The following is a 15,686-nucleotide window of genomic DNA, read 5'->3' as shown; positions in this document are numbered from 1 at the left end:
AAATGTGCCGTATGCAGATATCAAGAACTTTGTTTTATAACCACACTATACAAAGACTTTACCGTGGGTTCAGTGTCTGACATCTGTGTTTCTGCATCCTGTGGCTGACTTATTTTATTCCAGATCTCTGCTTCTTCTTGCTCTAGAGTCGCACCACTTTCATCCTGCTCAACTGTAGCAGAATCTTCAACTGCAGAATGTAGTCATTAATTAAAACATTAAAATTATATTAATACACAGCACCAACAATTTACAGAGAGCTTTACCTAACTCAACATTTACATCAGACCCTGCTCTCAGGGATCTTATAACCCAAGGTCCTTATTTCACATGCATACTATGGCAGATTTAGACAGGCACCAATTAACCAACATGTCTTTAGAGGGTGTGAGAAAACCAGAGGTACTTGGAGGAAACCCATGCTAAATTGCTAATATACATCAGCCACACTCCACATCAAAATAACAAAAAATAATTATTGCTAGCTCCACTGTCTGGAATCATTAGAACGCTTTAATTCATTAAATGGACAATGAAACTTCACAACTCATTTAAGTGACTAACACCCTTAGTTTGTCTAGTTTAAAGGGATAGTTCACCTTTACCAAAAAATTACTTAAGATAAGCGGCGTCTGTAGATAAGAACAAACTATCGCTGATTAAATCTGAATGATGCCCTTGCTATAGGTGTTGGCCATTTACGTACCTCATGAAACCTGACTGGAATACTCCCAGGATGTTGCTAGGTGAGGCCTAGTCATTACTGCTCACCTCCACCATCATAGGATTGAGCTCTCAGATGATGAGCTCAAAGCTACTACATCAAGGGAGAGAGAGCACGTGAGGGGTCAGAATCAGAAAAAGCTCACTCCTGTGATGGTGGGGGTGAGCATGACTAGGCCTCACTTAGCAACGTCCTGGGAATATTCCAGTCAGGATTCACGAGGTACATTATTAACCTACACCTATAGCAAGGCGATTATTCAACTTTAGTCAGAGACATACAATTTGTTTTTATCCAGAGACACCCACATAGGCAGTTCTTTGGTCTAGAAGATGAACTATCCCTTTGAGAAAAAAAACTACTTGCATGTCCTTACAGCATAAGATGACTTTTTGATTTTTTTTTTTACAGGTAAATTTGGTGAAGCCAATGCCACCTACCGCTCTCCTCTTGTGGATGTCCCTCTACAGATTCTGCTATATTCAGGAGCTTCTCTCGATCAGAGGAAGCGGAACCTTTGTTTGGCAATGTTTTAAGATCGAGTGTTTTCAATTCTTCTGACAATTCCTCTACAATGCGCTTTGTGTCAGCTGTAAAAAAAAAAAAAAAAAGAAAGATATTTCAATATAGAAATATATTATAATTAAAATGTTACAAAAAGATTTTATGTCCAAACAAAACATTGAAAATAGGGCAACGATTAGGTGTATATAATTGTTGGCACTGTTAATTTGGGTGATCTAAAGGTTTTCTAGCCTCTTGATTACCATGAAAAAAAAGGCATGTACGGTAAAGATAAGCAAATTTGCTTGGGTTTGTGAAGAGTTTCACGATTTTTGCTTGAAATTCAAGGCAAACCCCATTAAGATCTAAGCGGGATGAATCTTGTTATTAAATCATAGGGCTAATAAGCAATCTATTTTTCTTTAAATGGAAGCCTTGTAGCAACCCCCCCCCCCCCCCAAAAAAAAAAAAAAAAAAAAAAAAAACACAAACAGCAAAGGGTTGAGTACACAATCAGAATGAAAGATATTATAAAAGGTTCATTTTTTAAAAAAAATAACAAACATGTCATACTTATGTGCTCTGTGCACTGATTTTGCACAGAGCAGCCCCGATCCTCCTCTGTAGGGCCCTACCTCCTGCCCCATAGAAAGCAGGTTGCAATGGGGGTTCCCGAGCCGCTGCTCTGTATGTCCATTCACACTCTTCTCAATGGCTCACTGGCTGTGATTGAAGTAGCAGAGCCAATGAGCAGGGAGAGACCCGGGAGAGTCAAGGCTCTCGTGCACATCGCTGGGCCGAGAGGAGGCTCAGGTAGGTTTTAGGGGCGCTGCTCCACACAGAAGGCTTTTTACCTTCATGCACAGAGGTAAATAAACCATGAGCCTTTAAAACCACTTTAAAAGTACTATCTTCAGACACCAATATGCCTTGTGTATTTTTTCACTTTTTCCTCTATCCTTTTTCTGCAGCAGCATCAGTATTGCTTTTCTATTGAGGTGGCCCTTCTAAGCCTGCTGGCTACGCAGTGTTAGGGTTAAAAAAAACAAATTGCCCACACGAATTCTAACTACACTTAGAACCTGCATGATTCACCACAAATCCATGGTAATGGCATATCCAAAACGAATCCCTAGTGTACATTTTAAATGCTGTCACACATATGGGAGACTCAGTGTTTTTAGAACTGACATCCCTGAAAGAAATGGTTAACACTGACCCCTCCCCCCACTACTATTGCCCACAGCCCACAAAACTTCAACAAGTCTGTGTCAGATGTCTAGTCCCCTTTTGCACCTTCTGGTTCCTTCCTCTAGCCCCTAGTTACTACAGGACACAGTAGTGTGACGTAAGGGACAAAAGATATATGATATATCCACAGCGCACAGAGGGGTAACCAGGCATTCAACACACGAACATGTTGGAAGCTAAAAATGTTTCAGCCAGACTAACTCAAAGACCGTGGAGATCAGCAGCAAAAAGGGTCAATATTGGTCCTTTGTTTTCAGGGATGCCTTTGATTTTCAGTTTTAAAAAGCATGAAATTCAATTTACAGGGCAAACATGCCATCAGCTCAGATCTAAATTCCAGTTAGACTGGAAACCTTTACTTTGTGCTCACTATGTGGGAACAGCAATGACTGCAGAGTGGACTACAGCAACACATTAAGCAATGGAATTTTTTTCCCCTTGAAAACAAGCTTTTACTTCCAAAAGAGAAACAAAAACAATGCTTTACTTACAGACTTGTGCTTTAACATATTCAACATACTGCTCAGGGCTGAGAGCAGGGTGGCACCTTATGGACTGTGGGGTGCCTGTAGAAGGAGGGCGCAGGAAGGGATGATTGCAGATGCGAGTGGTATGTACAGTCAGAACATATGTACAAGACTGGGGCTCATCCACTCGTGCAATGTAGTCTCCAGAACCTTCTTCACACATGAACTGCAAAAACAAAATACCCAATATAATATATTTTTAACGAAAGGAAAAAAAAAAAAAAAAAAAAGTATCCTTCCTACACATTTTTTTGTTGTAAAAACAGAAAAAAGACAATTGTCTATGAACTAGAAAACATTATACTTTGTGCATTTTCAGCTATGTTTAACAAAAAAAAAAGAAAGAAAAAAAAACCCAACAATATTAAATTCTTGCTTGTGTTGGCTAATCAGCTGCTCGGATCACTTTTAGGAAAAAGAGAAAATCGCTAGCTGAAAATTTTAATACCAGGGTTATGGCTAACGGCTGCAGCCATAGCCCCGATAAACTCACTTGAAAGCTGCAACATATATGTACGTTAGCGGGTCTTCAAGTGTTTAACCACTTGCCCTCCAGAGGATTTATCCCCCTTCTTGACCAGGCCATTTTTTGCTGTTTGGCACTGCACTATTTCAACTGGTAATTACGCGGTCGTGCAATGCTGTACCCAAATGAAATTTAAGTCCTTTTTTTCAAACAAATAGAGCTTTCTTTTGGTGGTATTTTGATCACCTTTCTGCGCTAACAAAAAAAAAAAAGACCAACAATATTGATAAAAAATAAATAAAAAACACCCCACAATTTTTTCACTCTTGGTTATAAAGAAATAACCAATAAACTCAAAAGTTAGTCGTACATTTAGGATAAAATGTATTCTGCTACATGTCTTTGATGAAAAAAAATCTCAATATATGTATATTAATTGGTTTGTGTGAAAGTTATAGCCTCTACAAACTGTGGTATAGATAATAGAATTTACAGTTTTTACTTTCTCACTGCCCATCACATTTCTTGGTGTTAAAATACCAGGGCAGTACAAACTCTCCCAAATTACCCCTTTTCGGAAAGTAGACACCCCAAGCTATCTGCTGAGAGGCATATTGAGTCCATGGAAGATTTATTTTTTTTCCACAAGTTTATGGAAAATTACAAAAACTTTTTTTTTTTTTTACACAGCATTGCCATTTAAAATCTATATTTCTCACACAAGCCATGGGTATATATGTGGAATTACATCCCAAAATATATTCTGCTACTTCTACAGAGTATGGGGATAGCACACGTAGGAGACTTTTTGGGAGCCTAGCCACAGCTACGGGAGCCTGAAATCCAAGGACCACTTTGAAAGCCTGAAGGTGCATAACTTCCTCATTTCACTTCCTCACTACCCATCACAGTTGCGAAGGCCCTGAAATGCCAGGATAGCACCAAACCCCCCAAATGACTCCTTTTTGTAACGTAGACACCCTAAGGAATTTTAAAAAAGGCATGGTGAGTATTTTGCAGATCTAATTTTTTCTCACAAGGTTTTGAAATATAAAAAAAAAGAAAAAAATAGGTTTTTGTTTTCTTTCTTCATATTCCAAAAACTTGTGGCAACAAACGAGATCTGCAAAATACTTACCATGCTTCTTATCAAATTCCTTGGGGTGTCTACTTTCCAAAAAGGAGTCACTGGGTGGGGGGGTTTGGTGCTATCCTGGCATTTCAGGGCCTCCGAAACTGTGATGGGTAGTCAGGAAGTTTAATGAGGAAATAAAGCCCTTTAAAAGCCTGAAGATGCTTATTGGATTTTGTGGTCCTGTACTTGGCTAGACTGCCAAAAGAGTCTCTCACATGTGGTACCCCCATACTCAGGAGAAGTAGGAAAATGTATTTTGGGGAGTAATTCCACATATACCCTTGGTACATGTGAGAAATAAATCATTTGACAATTTTGAGTAAAAAAAAAAAATTGTCATTTTCCAAAAACTTGTAAATAAAAGAAAAATTCTTCTATTGACTCAACATGCCTCTCTGCAAATAGTTTGGGGTGTCTACTTTCCAAAAAAGGGTCGTTTTGGGGGGTGGGGGCATTTGATGCCCAGCATTAGAAGTTTATGCCACACATCATTCACTCTTCTAACCACCTGAAGACCAAGCCTTTTCTGACATTTTGTTCACATGAAAAAAAAAAAAAATCTATTTTATGCTAGGAAATTACTTTGAACCGCCAAACATTATATATATTTTTTTAATGCAGACACTCTAGTGAATAAAATGGTCGGTGCTGCAATTTTTTATATGTCACATAGTGCTCGCGCAGCGATTTTTCAAACGCAATTAAAAAAAAAAAAAAATACACTTTACTTTTAATGCACAAAAACAGAATATATTGGCCAATTATTCGGTAAAATATAAAAGATGATGGCATGTCGAACAAATAGATACCAAACATGACATGATTTAAAACTGTGCATGCCCCGTGCAATGGCAACAAAAGTGCATACATTTTTAATATCCATAGGCAATGCTTTAAAAGCCTTTAAAAGCTACCATTTTAGATTTACAGAGGAGTTCTAGTGCTATAATTACTGCCCTTGATCTGATGTTCGGGGCGATATCTCCCATGCATGGTGCAACCGCTGTTTACATAAGTTATTTTCATTTTTTAAATTATTTTTACACTGTTCCTTTCATTTTTTTGTTGTTTTTGGATCACTTTTAATGCTATCACAGGGAATGAAAATATCCCCTATAACTTCAATGGGCATTGTCATTCCTTTTTGAGAAATCGGAGGTCTATCAGACTCTAGATGTCTCCTCTGCCCTTACATTATCTAATCTCACCAAGATCAGTGTGATCAGATGCTTTCCCAATTTACAAATGGCGCTGTTTATATTCAGTGAAACTGAAGTGATGAAATGCTCGTAGCTTCCGATTTCTTAGACTATAAAGATGATTGGCACCATTCCGGTCTCCAATCAGCTCTACGGTCAGCTGGCTGCATTCTCAGGTTCCCCCGATGGCACGGGACTGCCCAAGAAGGCAGTGGGGGAGGGGGGCATAGTCTCCCACTGCTTGAAAACGCAATCTTATAGCTTATTAGCCACTAAGATTGCTTTTATATGAAAGTTGATCACCAGCTGAAAAAAATGATAGCAGGATGATGCCTATACGCAGCCTATGGGCTGAACAAAAAAAAAATAAAAAATCTGCCAGAAAGAGAGTGTGGTATGCCCACCATTAGAATATACCGCCCTGCATCCACCCACTTCTAATGGTGGGCACACACTAGGTCGCCACATGCGTCAATTCCAAGATTGTACAAATATCTAAATAGTGGAATGCTTCAATAAAAATAGTCCACGTATAAGTGGTACCCCATATGGAAAAAGGATGACACCAAGTCCCAAACTATCTTGCCAGTGCTCCCCATATAGTTTGAGCATCCAGGGGATTCCAAGAGAGTGGGCCTTCTCCGGCGTGGCAACAGAGTCACTCTGTTGCCACGCCGGAGAAGGCCCACTCTCTTGGAATCTTTACTTTCTTTCGCCGGAAGCCGCTACTCAGAGCCCAGCTCATTCATTTGGATCCGCGGCGAGGCTTCCTCTGGGCCTGATCCAGACTGTTCCCTTGAATTCCATCCCTGAGTAGGGGGGGGTCTCCTCCTGGACTTACGGATTATGACTTTTTGCTGTTGTGGCCTACCACAAGTCCAGGTGACGTTGTTCGGGTTCCCGTTGGTGGAATGGGGTGATGGCCTGGGTTGGGTGCCGGTCCTACGGGGAGGTAGGTGGGGGACCACTTGGGCTGTGTTGTGGGGTACCACGGCGGCCTGTAGTCGTCCTCCTGGAGGGGGTTGATCCCATGTTTAGCTGGGTTTCTATGGGGAGGTTACAGTAGATGTTCTTCTGGGACTTCTACTTTATTACTTTGGTACCCTGTTATATTGTGTTTATTGCCTTTTTGCCCCCTGAGGGCTTATGGCGTTGAGGTTTTCATTTGCAGCCATGTGTCCGGTGGTAGAGTCACCCCTAACTGGTATCCTTCAAGTGTAGGAGGATGCATGTCACCATTGGAGTGACACGTTTGTACTGTTGTATATACTTCTTGTGTCATTTTCTTTTTTTCTTTTCTTGTTTTCTTTTCTGGGTTTTCTTTTTTTATGCAGGGTTTTGGGACGCCATGGTCTGAACACCATTGGGAGAGAAAATTGTTGGCCGACTTATGCTTTTTCTGCTGAGCGTGCTGTACAGATACCGCCATGGCCTCACCCCTTCTGAAAGTACACTAACAAAATGTTCAAGGCTTAAATTCGCCTGAGAAAGTAGCTAAAATTTTTCATCACCTTAAATTGCAACAAACTGACGTGGTACGTTTACAGGAGACCAGGTTTTCTAAGTCCTCCACTCCACGGTATCTTTCGCTTCATTATCCCACCTTTTACATGGCCTCTGCTCCTGAGAAACGCTGGGGTGTACTGATAGCTTTCAAACGCAATCTTCCTTTTGTCTGTGCTTGGAATATAGCGGACCCTATGGGCAGGTATTTGCTTCTGCAGAACACCCTCTGGGACCAGGAGGTTACTTTTGTCTCTTACTGCACGCCCAATCACTTTCAGCATAAATTCTTCTCATCTTTGCACCATTGTTTCCCGACACTCCAAGGGTCTTCTTTTGGGAGAGTCAAATGTTACCTTGGATTCCACGGTAAAGCCACGGTGTGGGGTCATGTTATACAGCTGGCAGCGATTTGGAAGCGGAAGCACCGACTTTTGGAGCTTCATTCCCTACTAGCCTCTGTGGATGCTCATTGGAAGTAATTTCCATCCGCGGCCCATAAACGCGCACGAGACGCTCTGGTGGCAGAGTTGGACCTACTTACCTCTTCGGAGGCGGAATGGGCCCTGCGATGGACCAAACACAAATTTTATTCCTGTGCTAATAAAGCCAGGTCTGATGGACAGGAAATTCAATTCTGTGGGGAAACCCCATAAATCGATCCGATTGCGACTTCCCACCAGTGGCTGTACTTCTAATCCCCAGCAGACTTCCTTTCGCGCCTTTATGCCAAACCAGATCCCTTCCCTGTGGCTCAAGCAGAGGCAGACTTCCTGGATTATCCGAGGCAGCGCAGATGGCCCTCAATGCCGGTGTCACCGTATCGGAAGTGCTCCAAGCTATCAAATCTCTAAGGTCTACCACAGCCCCAGGTCCTGATGGCTTCTCCGGTCTCTATTATAAGAAATTTGAATCCCTGTTAGTGCCCTTCTTGGCTGACTATTTTAACGAGTTAGGACAGGGCTCTTTGCCCTCTCCGGACACGCTTAGCGCTCATATCTCCATGGTTCCTAAAATGACCGATGATGTGCAGGAACCACAAGCCTTCCGGCCCATTTCTTTTCTTAATGAAGACCTGTAGATATTGGACAAGATTCTTAGTTTTCGTATCAAATTATTTGCGTAGTCTGGTCCACAGGGACCAAGTAGTTTTTGTCCCTGGGAGGCAAGCGGGTGATAACGTTCGTAAGGTGGTCCATCTTATAAATTTTCTACAACAGCGGAAAAGCCCGGGATTCTTACTGTCCTTAGACATATATAAAGCCTTTGATTCCCTTTCCTGGGAATATCTGCGGTTTGTGGTGTCTCATTGGGGTTTTGGGGGATTCTATTCTTTCTTGGATTCAAGCTTTGTATTCTTCCCCTTCCCTTAAGTACAGTGGGTATTTCTCAGATTCCTTTCCTATTTGGTGAGGGATGAGACAGGGCTGCCCCCTGTCCCCAGCGCTTTGTCCTGGCGCTTGAGCCACTGGCTTTGGCGCTCCGGACCAATTGTAATGTATCGGGGGTTCCATACGCAGGACAGAAGTTCAAGTTGAACCTTTTTGCAGAAGATGCTCTCTTGACTCTCACTAACCCCCCGACGCTTCCAAATTTGCAACAGGTTCTTGAACGCTTCTCCTTGATTTCGGGTCTCCGTATTAATTTGGATAAGACTGTCACTCTCAATATTACTTTGGCCTCAGATTTGGTTTTGCACCTACAGTCCCCACTTCCCTTACAAATGGGCTTCCTCTTCTCTGGAATACCTAGGCATTCGCTTGACCCCCACCTATAACGGTTTGTTGCAAATTATTATCCATTGCTTCGCTCTGTGTCCTCTCTTATGCATTCTTGGCAATTTCCACACCTGTCTTGGATCGGACGGGTTAATTCAGTGAAAATGGCCATCATGCCGAAATTGTTATACTATTTTCGCACCCTCCCAGTACGGGTTCCTCCTCATTTTCTTCGGTTGATTCAGGCAAAGATTATGCATTTTATCTGGGCCGATAGGCGCCCCAGAGTCTCCAGAACTACGCTTTTTTATTTATAGACTGCAGGGTGGTCTTGGGGTGCCTAATGTAACTAAGTATTATTAGGCGAGCCAGATTTCTCCTCTGTCTATGTTGCACGCTTCCTCAGACGTTCCTCTCTGGGTCCTGCTGGAGCTACCGAATTGTGCCCCTATTGCAACATCGACGCTTCTATGGCTTCCCCCTGCCCTACGGCACCAAGTCAGATTTTGCTCCATTGCTTACAAGTGTGGGACTCGGTACGTTACTCCAGTGGTCAGATGTCATCTTTCTTGCCTTTGCTCCCAATTACTAACAACCCCCTCTTTCCACTGGGTTTAGATCAACCAAGGGCGTTTTCTTGGTGGGTGGTCAATGGTTTTTCGCAGGTGCGACACTTTGACTTCTCCGTCCTTCCCTACCTGGAATTCTCTTCGGGAGTCACGGGCTGTCCCCTCCGGCAGAATATTTTCGTTACGTTCAAATGCGGTATTGGCTGATCTCACTGCGGGGCATTTCTGCTTTCCCGTAGCAGAAATCTGCCTTTGAACTGCTTTGCCAACAGCATCCGGGCACTCCGGGCCTTATTTCCCTTCTTTACGCAGCTTTGAACAGATGCACACTTCTCTTTCATATGTTGTTCAGTGGGAGCGCGACCTGGGGGCAGTCGTGGATCTGGGGACTGGAATAGGGCCTGGTCGCTTATAGCTAAATGTTCATTTAATAAGACCACGCTGGAGGCGCAATTAAAAAGTGTTGTTTCGTTGCTATTGGGTTCTGGCTCGTTTGGCCCAGGCAAACCCTGCTTGCAGTGATCGATGCTTTCGGGGTTGTGGCCATCATGGCAATGTATTGCATATCTGGTGGTCATGCCCGAGACTGTTTCATTTTTGGTCTCGTGTGTTTGGCCTCCTTTTCACCTTGTTCCATCTCTCCATACACCGGGATGCTCGGTATGCTTTGCTTCATTGTCCCATACTGGGCCTCTTGGCTCATCAGCAGAAGTTGGCTTCCTATTTGTTTTTTTAGTGAATGCCCATGTTGAGAGTTAGGCCCAAAAAAAAAAATTTTAATTTGATAACCGTAATGGGTTTCCATGCAAATGGTCTGGCAAGGTTTGAACATGAGTTGGTGGCAATAAACCGTTGTGCATATAAATTGCTATGAACCACAATCAATGCATACAGATCCTCTGTGAAAAACAGCTCCAGAAAAAAAACAAAAAACTCAAGAGTAGTTAAATTTGCTGTTTCCACCTCAATTCTGGGTTGGGCAGTGAATGGGGGGGCGAGTATGGGTGCTGCAGAATTTGTGGCCAGCCAATCGGGATTTGCAAGCACATCCGTAAGGATACTAGGGGCTCTATGGGCCTGTGTGCGGATTCTTGGTGGTTGCGGGACAATACTTGTGCTCACGACCGCACCAGCTTGTACTGCACTTATGGGACTCACCGAGTCACCAAGTGATACTGCAGTGCTGGTATGTGAAAGACCAGGATGTACTAGGCTGCTGGTGCTCACCAGTTCATCAAAAGGTAGAGCTGCACTAGTACTGGCACTTGTTGGGGCAAGGTCAGATGAGTCTGGGCATTTAAAACCTTTGAGCTTGACATCACCTGGTCTTCCCAGACGATGATTGAGAACAATCCATGACACTGGCAGGTCTCAGCTTTGCAAAGTGGGCAGTGCATGCTATAAATTCTGCAGGGTGCCCAAACTTTTGCAGACGCCATTTTTTGTTTTCTGTTATTTTGAAAGTGTAAATGATGGAAATAAAATTAACTTTTGTTGACATATTATAAGAATGTCTAATCTGTAATTTGATGCCTTTTGGAGATTTTTCCATCTTTCCTTGGCTTCTTTATGCACATTAATACAAATTTTTAGCTGGGGTGCCCAAACTTTCGATCCCCACTGTAGATATTGATCCGTTCAGACACTACTAGCAATGGAGGTTTATGGTGTATAAGCTTGTTCCTGGCAATCAAGGGCTTAAATGTGATTACTGGTGTACTGACGGGCAAGAATCGCGTGCATATATACGTGATTTTGCTCACCCATGACGCCCTGTAGCAGTGTTTCTGGCATAGGGCGGTCAGGAATCAGCTAAAGAAGCGGTTTGCGTTACGGCGCTGCGTTACTTTAACTGACAATTACGTCATACAACGCCACACCCAAATTAAATTTACATCGTTTTTTCACCCCCCACGAATTGAGCTTTTTTTCAGTGGTATTTGATCGCCTGTGTGCGTATTTTTTGCACTTTAACAAGTGCTATTAAACATGTCCAGTAAAAAAAAATTAAAAATCAAATTCTCAAATTTAAGCAAAAATGTATTCTGCGACATGTCTTTGCTAAAAAAAAATTCCCAACATGTGTAAATTAATTGGTTTACGTGAAAGTTATAGCATTTACAAATGGCGGTATATATACTTTTTTTTTCTAGTAATGGATCAGCAACTTATAGCAGGACTGTGGCAGGCATTCTGACACTGGGGGGGAACTGACTTGGTGTCACTGACTTCCCCAGAGACACCAATACAGTGATAAAAAAAAAAAAAAAAAAGCACTGACACTGTACTAATGGCAGTGGATAGGAAGTGGTTAACATCTGGGGTGATCGAACGGTTAACTGTGTGCTGTTTCACATTATGTGCTGTGTGTGCGCGCTTTACTGTAAGCACACTGCTTTGTATGGCATACAAAGCAGTGTGCAGGAGCTGACAGGGGAAAGAGCTGTATTGCTTACATACAGTTCTTTCCCCCGTCAGTATTACTCGGCGATCACCGGGTGTCGGCGAGTAATCACCAGCCGGGACCCGGTGATTGACAGCTGAGGCCACAAATGGTGGTGCGAGTAGGGCACACACAGCTTGTGCATGCCCCCTACCTGGAACTGCAAAATCACGTATATATACACGTGATTTTTCACACTCGAGCCACCCTGTAGCAGTATTTCTGCTATGTGGTGGACAGAAAGCGGTTAAACAGTGCTGCCCTTTTCCCCTACATTTCCTAACCTATGGTGTCCAATTATTAAAGACCATTCCACAGAAGTATTCTTGTAGAAGTGATTTGTACTAGTTAAGAAGTGCTCTTGTTAGGCCCCATTCAGACCATGTGCTGTATTAAAGCATGTACATTAAGGCCCCTTTCATATGGGCGTTCCGTATGTCCTTTTTTTCATCTGTCCATTTACAGATGAAAAACAGCTGTATTTCTATTGACTAGCGGATGTAAATAGATGATCATCTGTTTACATCTGTCAACCACTTGCCGACTGCAGGTAACAGAATGACGGCTTCACTGCGGCCGGCCAGTTCTGGATGGGCGCGCACCCGGCGATCTCCGTAATCACTGTGTTCTACGGATACAGCTGGACATGTGGTATGGTAAAAGGCCAATCACAGTGGCTTTTTACCACGTGATCAGCCATGTCCAATGACACACTGATCACCAGTAAATGCAATTGCCGGTTATTGTCTGCACTTTCCTCACGTGATTACAGTTGTCAGAGGGTGGATCGGCACTGATGATCCGTGCCCTGATGATCGGTGCCCAGCAGTGCCACCCACAAATGCCCAGCAGTACTGCCCACAAGTGCCCGCCAGTGCCATCCAGCAGTGCCACCTCATCAACGCACATCAGTGAAGGAGAAAAATTACCTGTTTGCTAAATTTTATAATCGAAAAAGAAACATTTTTCTTTCAAATTTTTTGCTCTTTTGTTTGTTTATAGCGCAAAAAATAAAACACCCAGCAGCGAGTAAATACCACCAAAAGAAAGCTCTGAAAACATCTGTTTTTCTGACCGGAATAATGCAAGAACGGAAAATCAAATTTCGTCATAAAAATTTAGGACAAAATGTATTCTGCGACATGTCTTTGTTAAAATGAATCCTAATATGTGTAAATTAATTGATTTATGTGAAAATTACAGCATTTACAAATGGCGGTATAGATGCTGGATTTTTTGTTTTTTTATAAACCAATAATGGCGGCGATTGACTTATAGCGGGACCTGCCTTGGTGTCACTGACATCCCCAGGATCACCAATACAGTGATCAGTGCTAAAAAAAACAAAAAACCCACTGACACTGTACTAATGGCACTGGGCAGGAATGTGCTACCATGAGGGGCAACCAAAGGGTTTACTGTGTGATGGGAGTGTTTTACTAGGGGGTGTTCTTCACTGTAAGCACACTGCTCTGGATGGCTCTGCTCAGGGAGGACGACTGTTTGTAAACAAAGCAGCCCTCCCCCCGTCGCAGATGCTCGGGATCCAGCAATTGACACCCACGGCTGCGAATGGAAAAGCGAGTTGGGCGCGCGACAGGCAAAATGACATGTATATATACGCAATTCTGTGCACAGGGGATGCCTTGTAGCAGTATATCTACTACAAGGTGGTCTTTAAGCAGTTTAAGTGTCCATGCTCAAAAAAAGTGCTTCACTTCCAACAATCAGTGCCATAGTGTTCCCGAAATCCTCCACCATAAACACAGAGCACTCACCAGATTTAGATGACTACCTATCCAAAAGGTGAGTCATACAGTGCTTAGTATCATGGATAACCACCATTAGCCTTCTTCTTTGGCCAGCTGCACTCTTTCCTTTTAAATGTCTCAAACATGTAGGGAGAGAAGAGGGAGACAAGCATAGTGTGAAAGCTTTCCACAATGCCCACTCACATGGTTAGGTGCATACCATTGCACCAGGATAAAAATGCATGTTACATCATAAGAATAGGGATAACATGGATCTAGCTGTAGGCTGTCTCACCACCACCTTCTCCTGTATTAACCACTTCTTGTGTTGCTGTGTGGGATGATATCCATTCCTGCCACACCCCAACGCGGCGTTTCGTCTTCCTGAGATTCTCAAGAGGCAGTCCTCATCCCCCTCATGAACCGCTTGCCCACCACCCTATAATACAATTACTGCTACAGGACTGCGCAAAAATCACACATACATACACTAATATATATATATATATATATATATACATACATACATACATACATACACAAATTTGCATTTCCGGGTAGGGGGGCGTGACCGCCGCACCCTAGGAGCCTACGGATGTCAATCACCGGATTCTGGATAGAGATTTCCCGCCAGCACCTGGCGATCACTGAGTAACACTGACAGGGGAGAGACCAGGTCTCTCTCCTGCCAGCACAAACATATTACTGTGTATTTCCCTGCACAGCACAGAAATAAACAGCAGCATGTTTCCCAAGTAAAACACACACAGCACAGGTTATAAAACACATTACAATTAACCCTTTATTCGCCCCAGATGTTAACCACTTCCTGCCCAGTATCATTAGTACAGGTTCAGTGCTTTTTATTAGTACTAATTGTGACGGGCGCGGTGTCAGACCCCAGTCCTTCTCATCAACTTGTGACCGAAGGACTAGCCAATCTAAAACCGCGCTGCCACTTGCGTAACAATGCCACTCTCAGCTGCACCCTGCAGAAGGATTTTCCAGCTCACTGGATCCCAATCTAGGTGCCAACAGCCTGAGAGCGATTGTTACTGGGTCAGGTTAATTACGCAATTAACCCTTCACACTGCCACCACCACCTTTTTACAGATTAGGAGGAAACTCACAAATCTTAGCAGTAACACTATGATGTTTAAATAAGCGTCTGTATACACACTGTCACTGCAGACAGATGTATCCAGAGGTTTTAAACCACACAGTAGAACTCTTCAGAGACCGGGATTCTTAGTTTGCATTAAAGAGCTTTAGAAACAATTCAACACTTTTCAGAAAATAGGATTCATTACTAAAAAAGGTCAAAATGGTGCAATAAAAATATTTACAGAAAATATAAATAACACAACAGAGAGATAAAGAAAAGTTTAAGAAGGTAGAATACTTGCAGAAATCCTGGTTTAAGCAGCATTCAAGTGTCTGAACAAAATGGTGCCTTTTCTCCCAAAGTTGGTTTCTGATGTTAAAAGGGAGAATCTCTTCATTCTCCCCAGGCATGACAGCCTGTTTTCTAGGAACCCAGCAGGGTGTCTCTTTAAAGCAGAGAACCAATTGCCTCATTTGGGTAGGGGTGTTTAGGCGGGAACCCTGGCTATGACCAAATCCCTCACCTGTTTATACCATGGTCAATAACCTTCCATAGGTGCATGCAGCAGCCTAGCCACTGGCAGGTTAATATGCAGAACCATATTCTGAACGTCCAGACATCAAATATGACATATCTGGCTGTGACGGTTTAAGAGATATCGCTTTCTGCTCTCTGGTAGACTTTATCTAGGGGTGTAAGGTATCAGGTGACTCATATTAAACTGACCTCTCTGAATATATGCTTTGTTTTATTGTACCTTGTGCCTGCTGGTATTTATGAAATTGTATGAA

General features: G+C 42.8%; 1 protein-coding gene across 2 annotated transcripts in view; it reads right to left on the bottom strand.

Moving 5' to 3' along the window:
* OS9 (OS9 endoplasmic reticulum lectin) overlaps positions 1 to 15,686 on the bottom strand; it is an 81,780-nt gene that overhangs the window by 31,799 nt on the left and 34,295 nt on the right. For both annotated transcript variants that reach the window (XM_089692652.1, XM_089692656.1), the window contains exons 6-8: positions 2,971 to 3,172; positions 1,165 to 1,314; positions 63 to 190 (exon numbers count right to left, since the gene is read on the bottom strand). In XM_089692652.1, the coding sequence (XP_089548778.1) occupies positions 63 to 190; positions 1,165 to 1,314; positions 2,971 to 3,172 (480 nt within the window). The remainder of the gene's footprint in view (positions 1 to 62; positions 191 to 1,164; positions 1,315 to 2,970; positions 3,173 to 15,686) is intronic.

The sequence above is a fragment of the Staurois parvus genome, unplaced genomic scaffold, assembly GCF_062004578.1.
Source record: "Staurois parvus isolate SC_StPar_1 unplaced genomic scaffold, SC_StPar_1.0 ptg000023l, whole genome shotgun sequence".
Classification (NCBI taxonomy): Eukaryota; Metazoa; Chordata; class Amphibia; order Anura; family Ranidae; genus Staurois; species Staurois parvus.
This window is presented reverse-complemented; position numbering and strand designations above follow the sequence as displayed.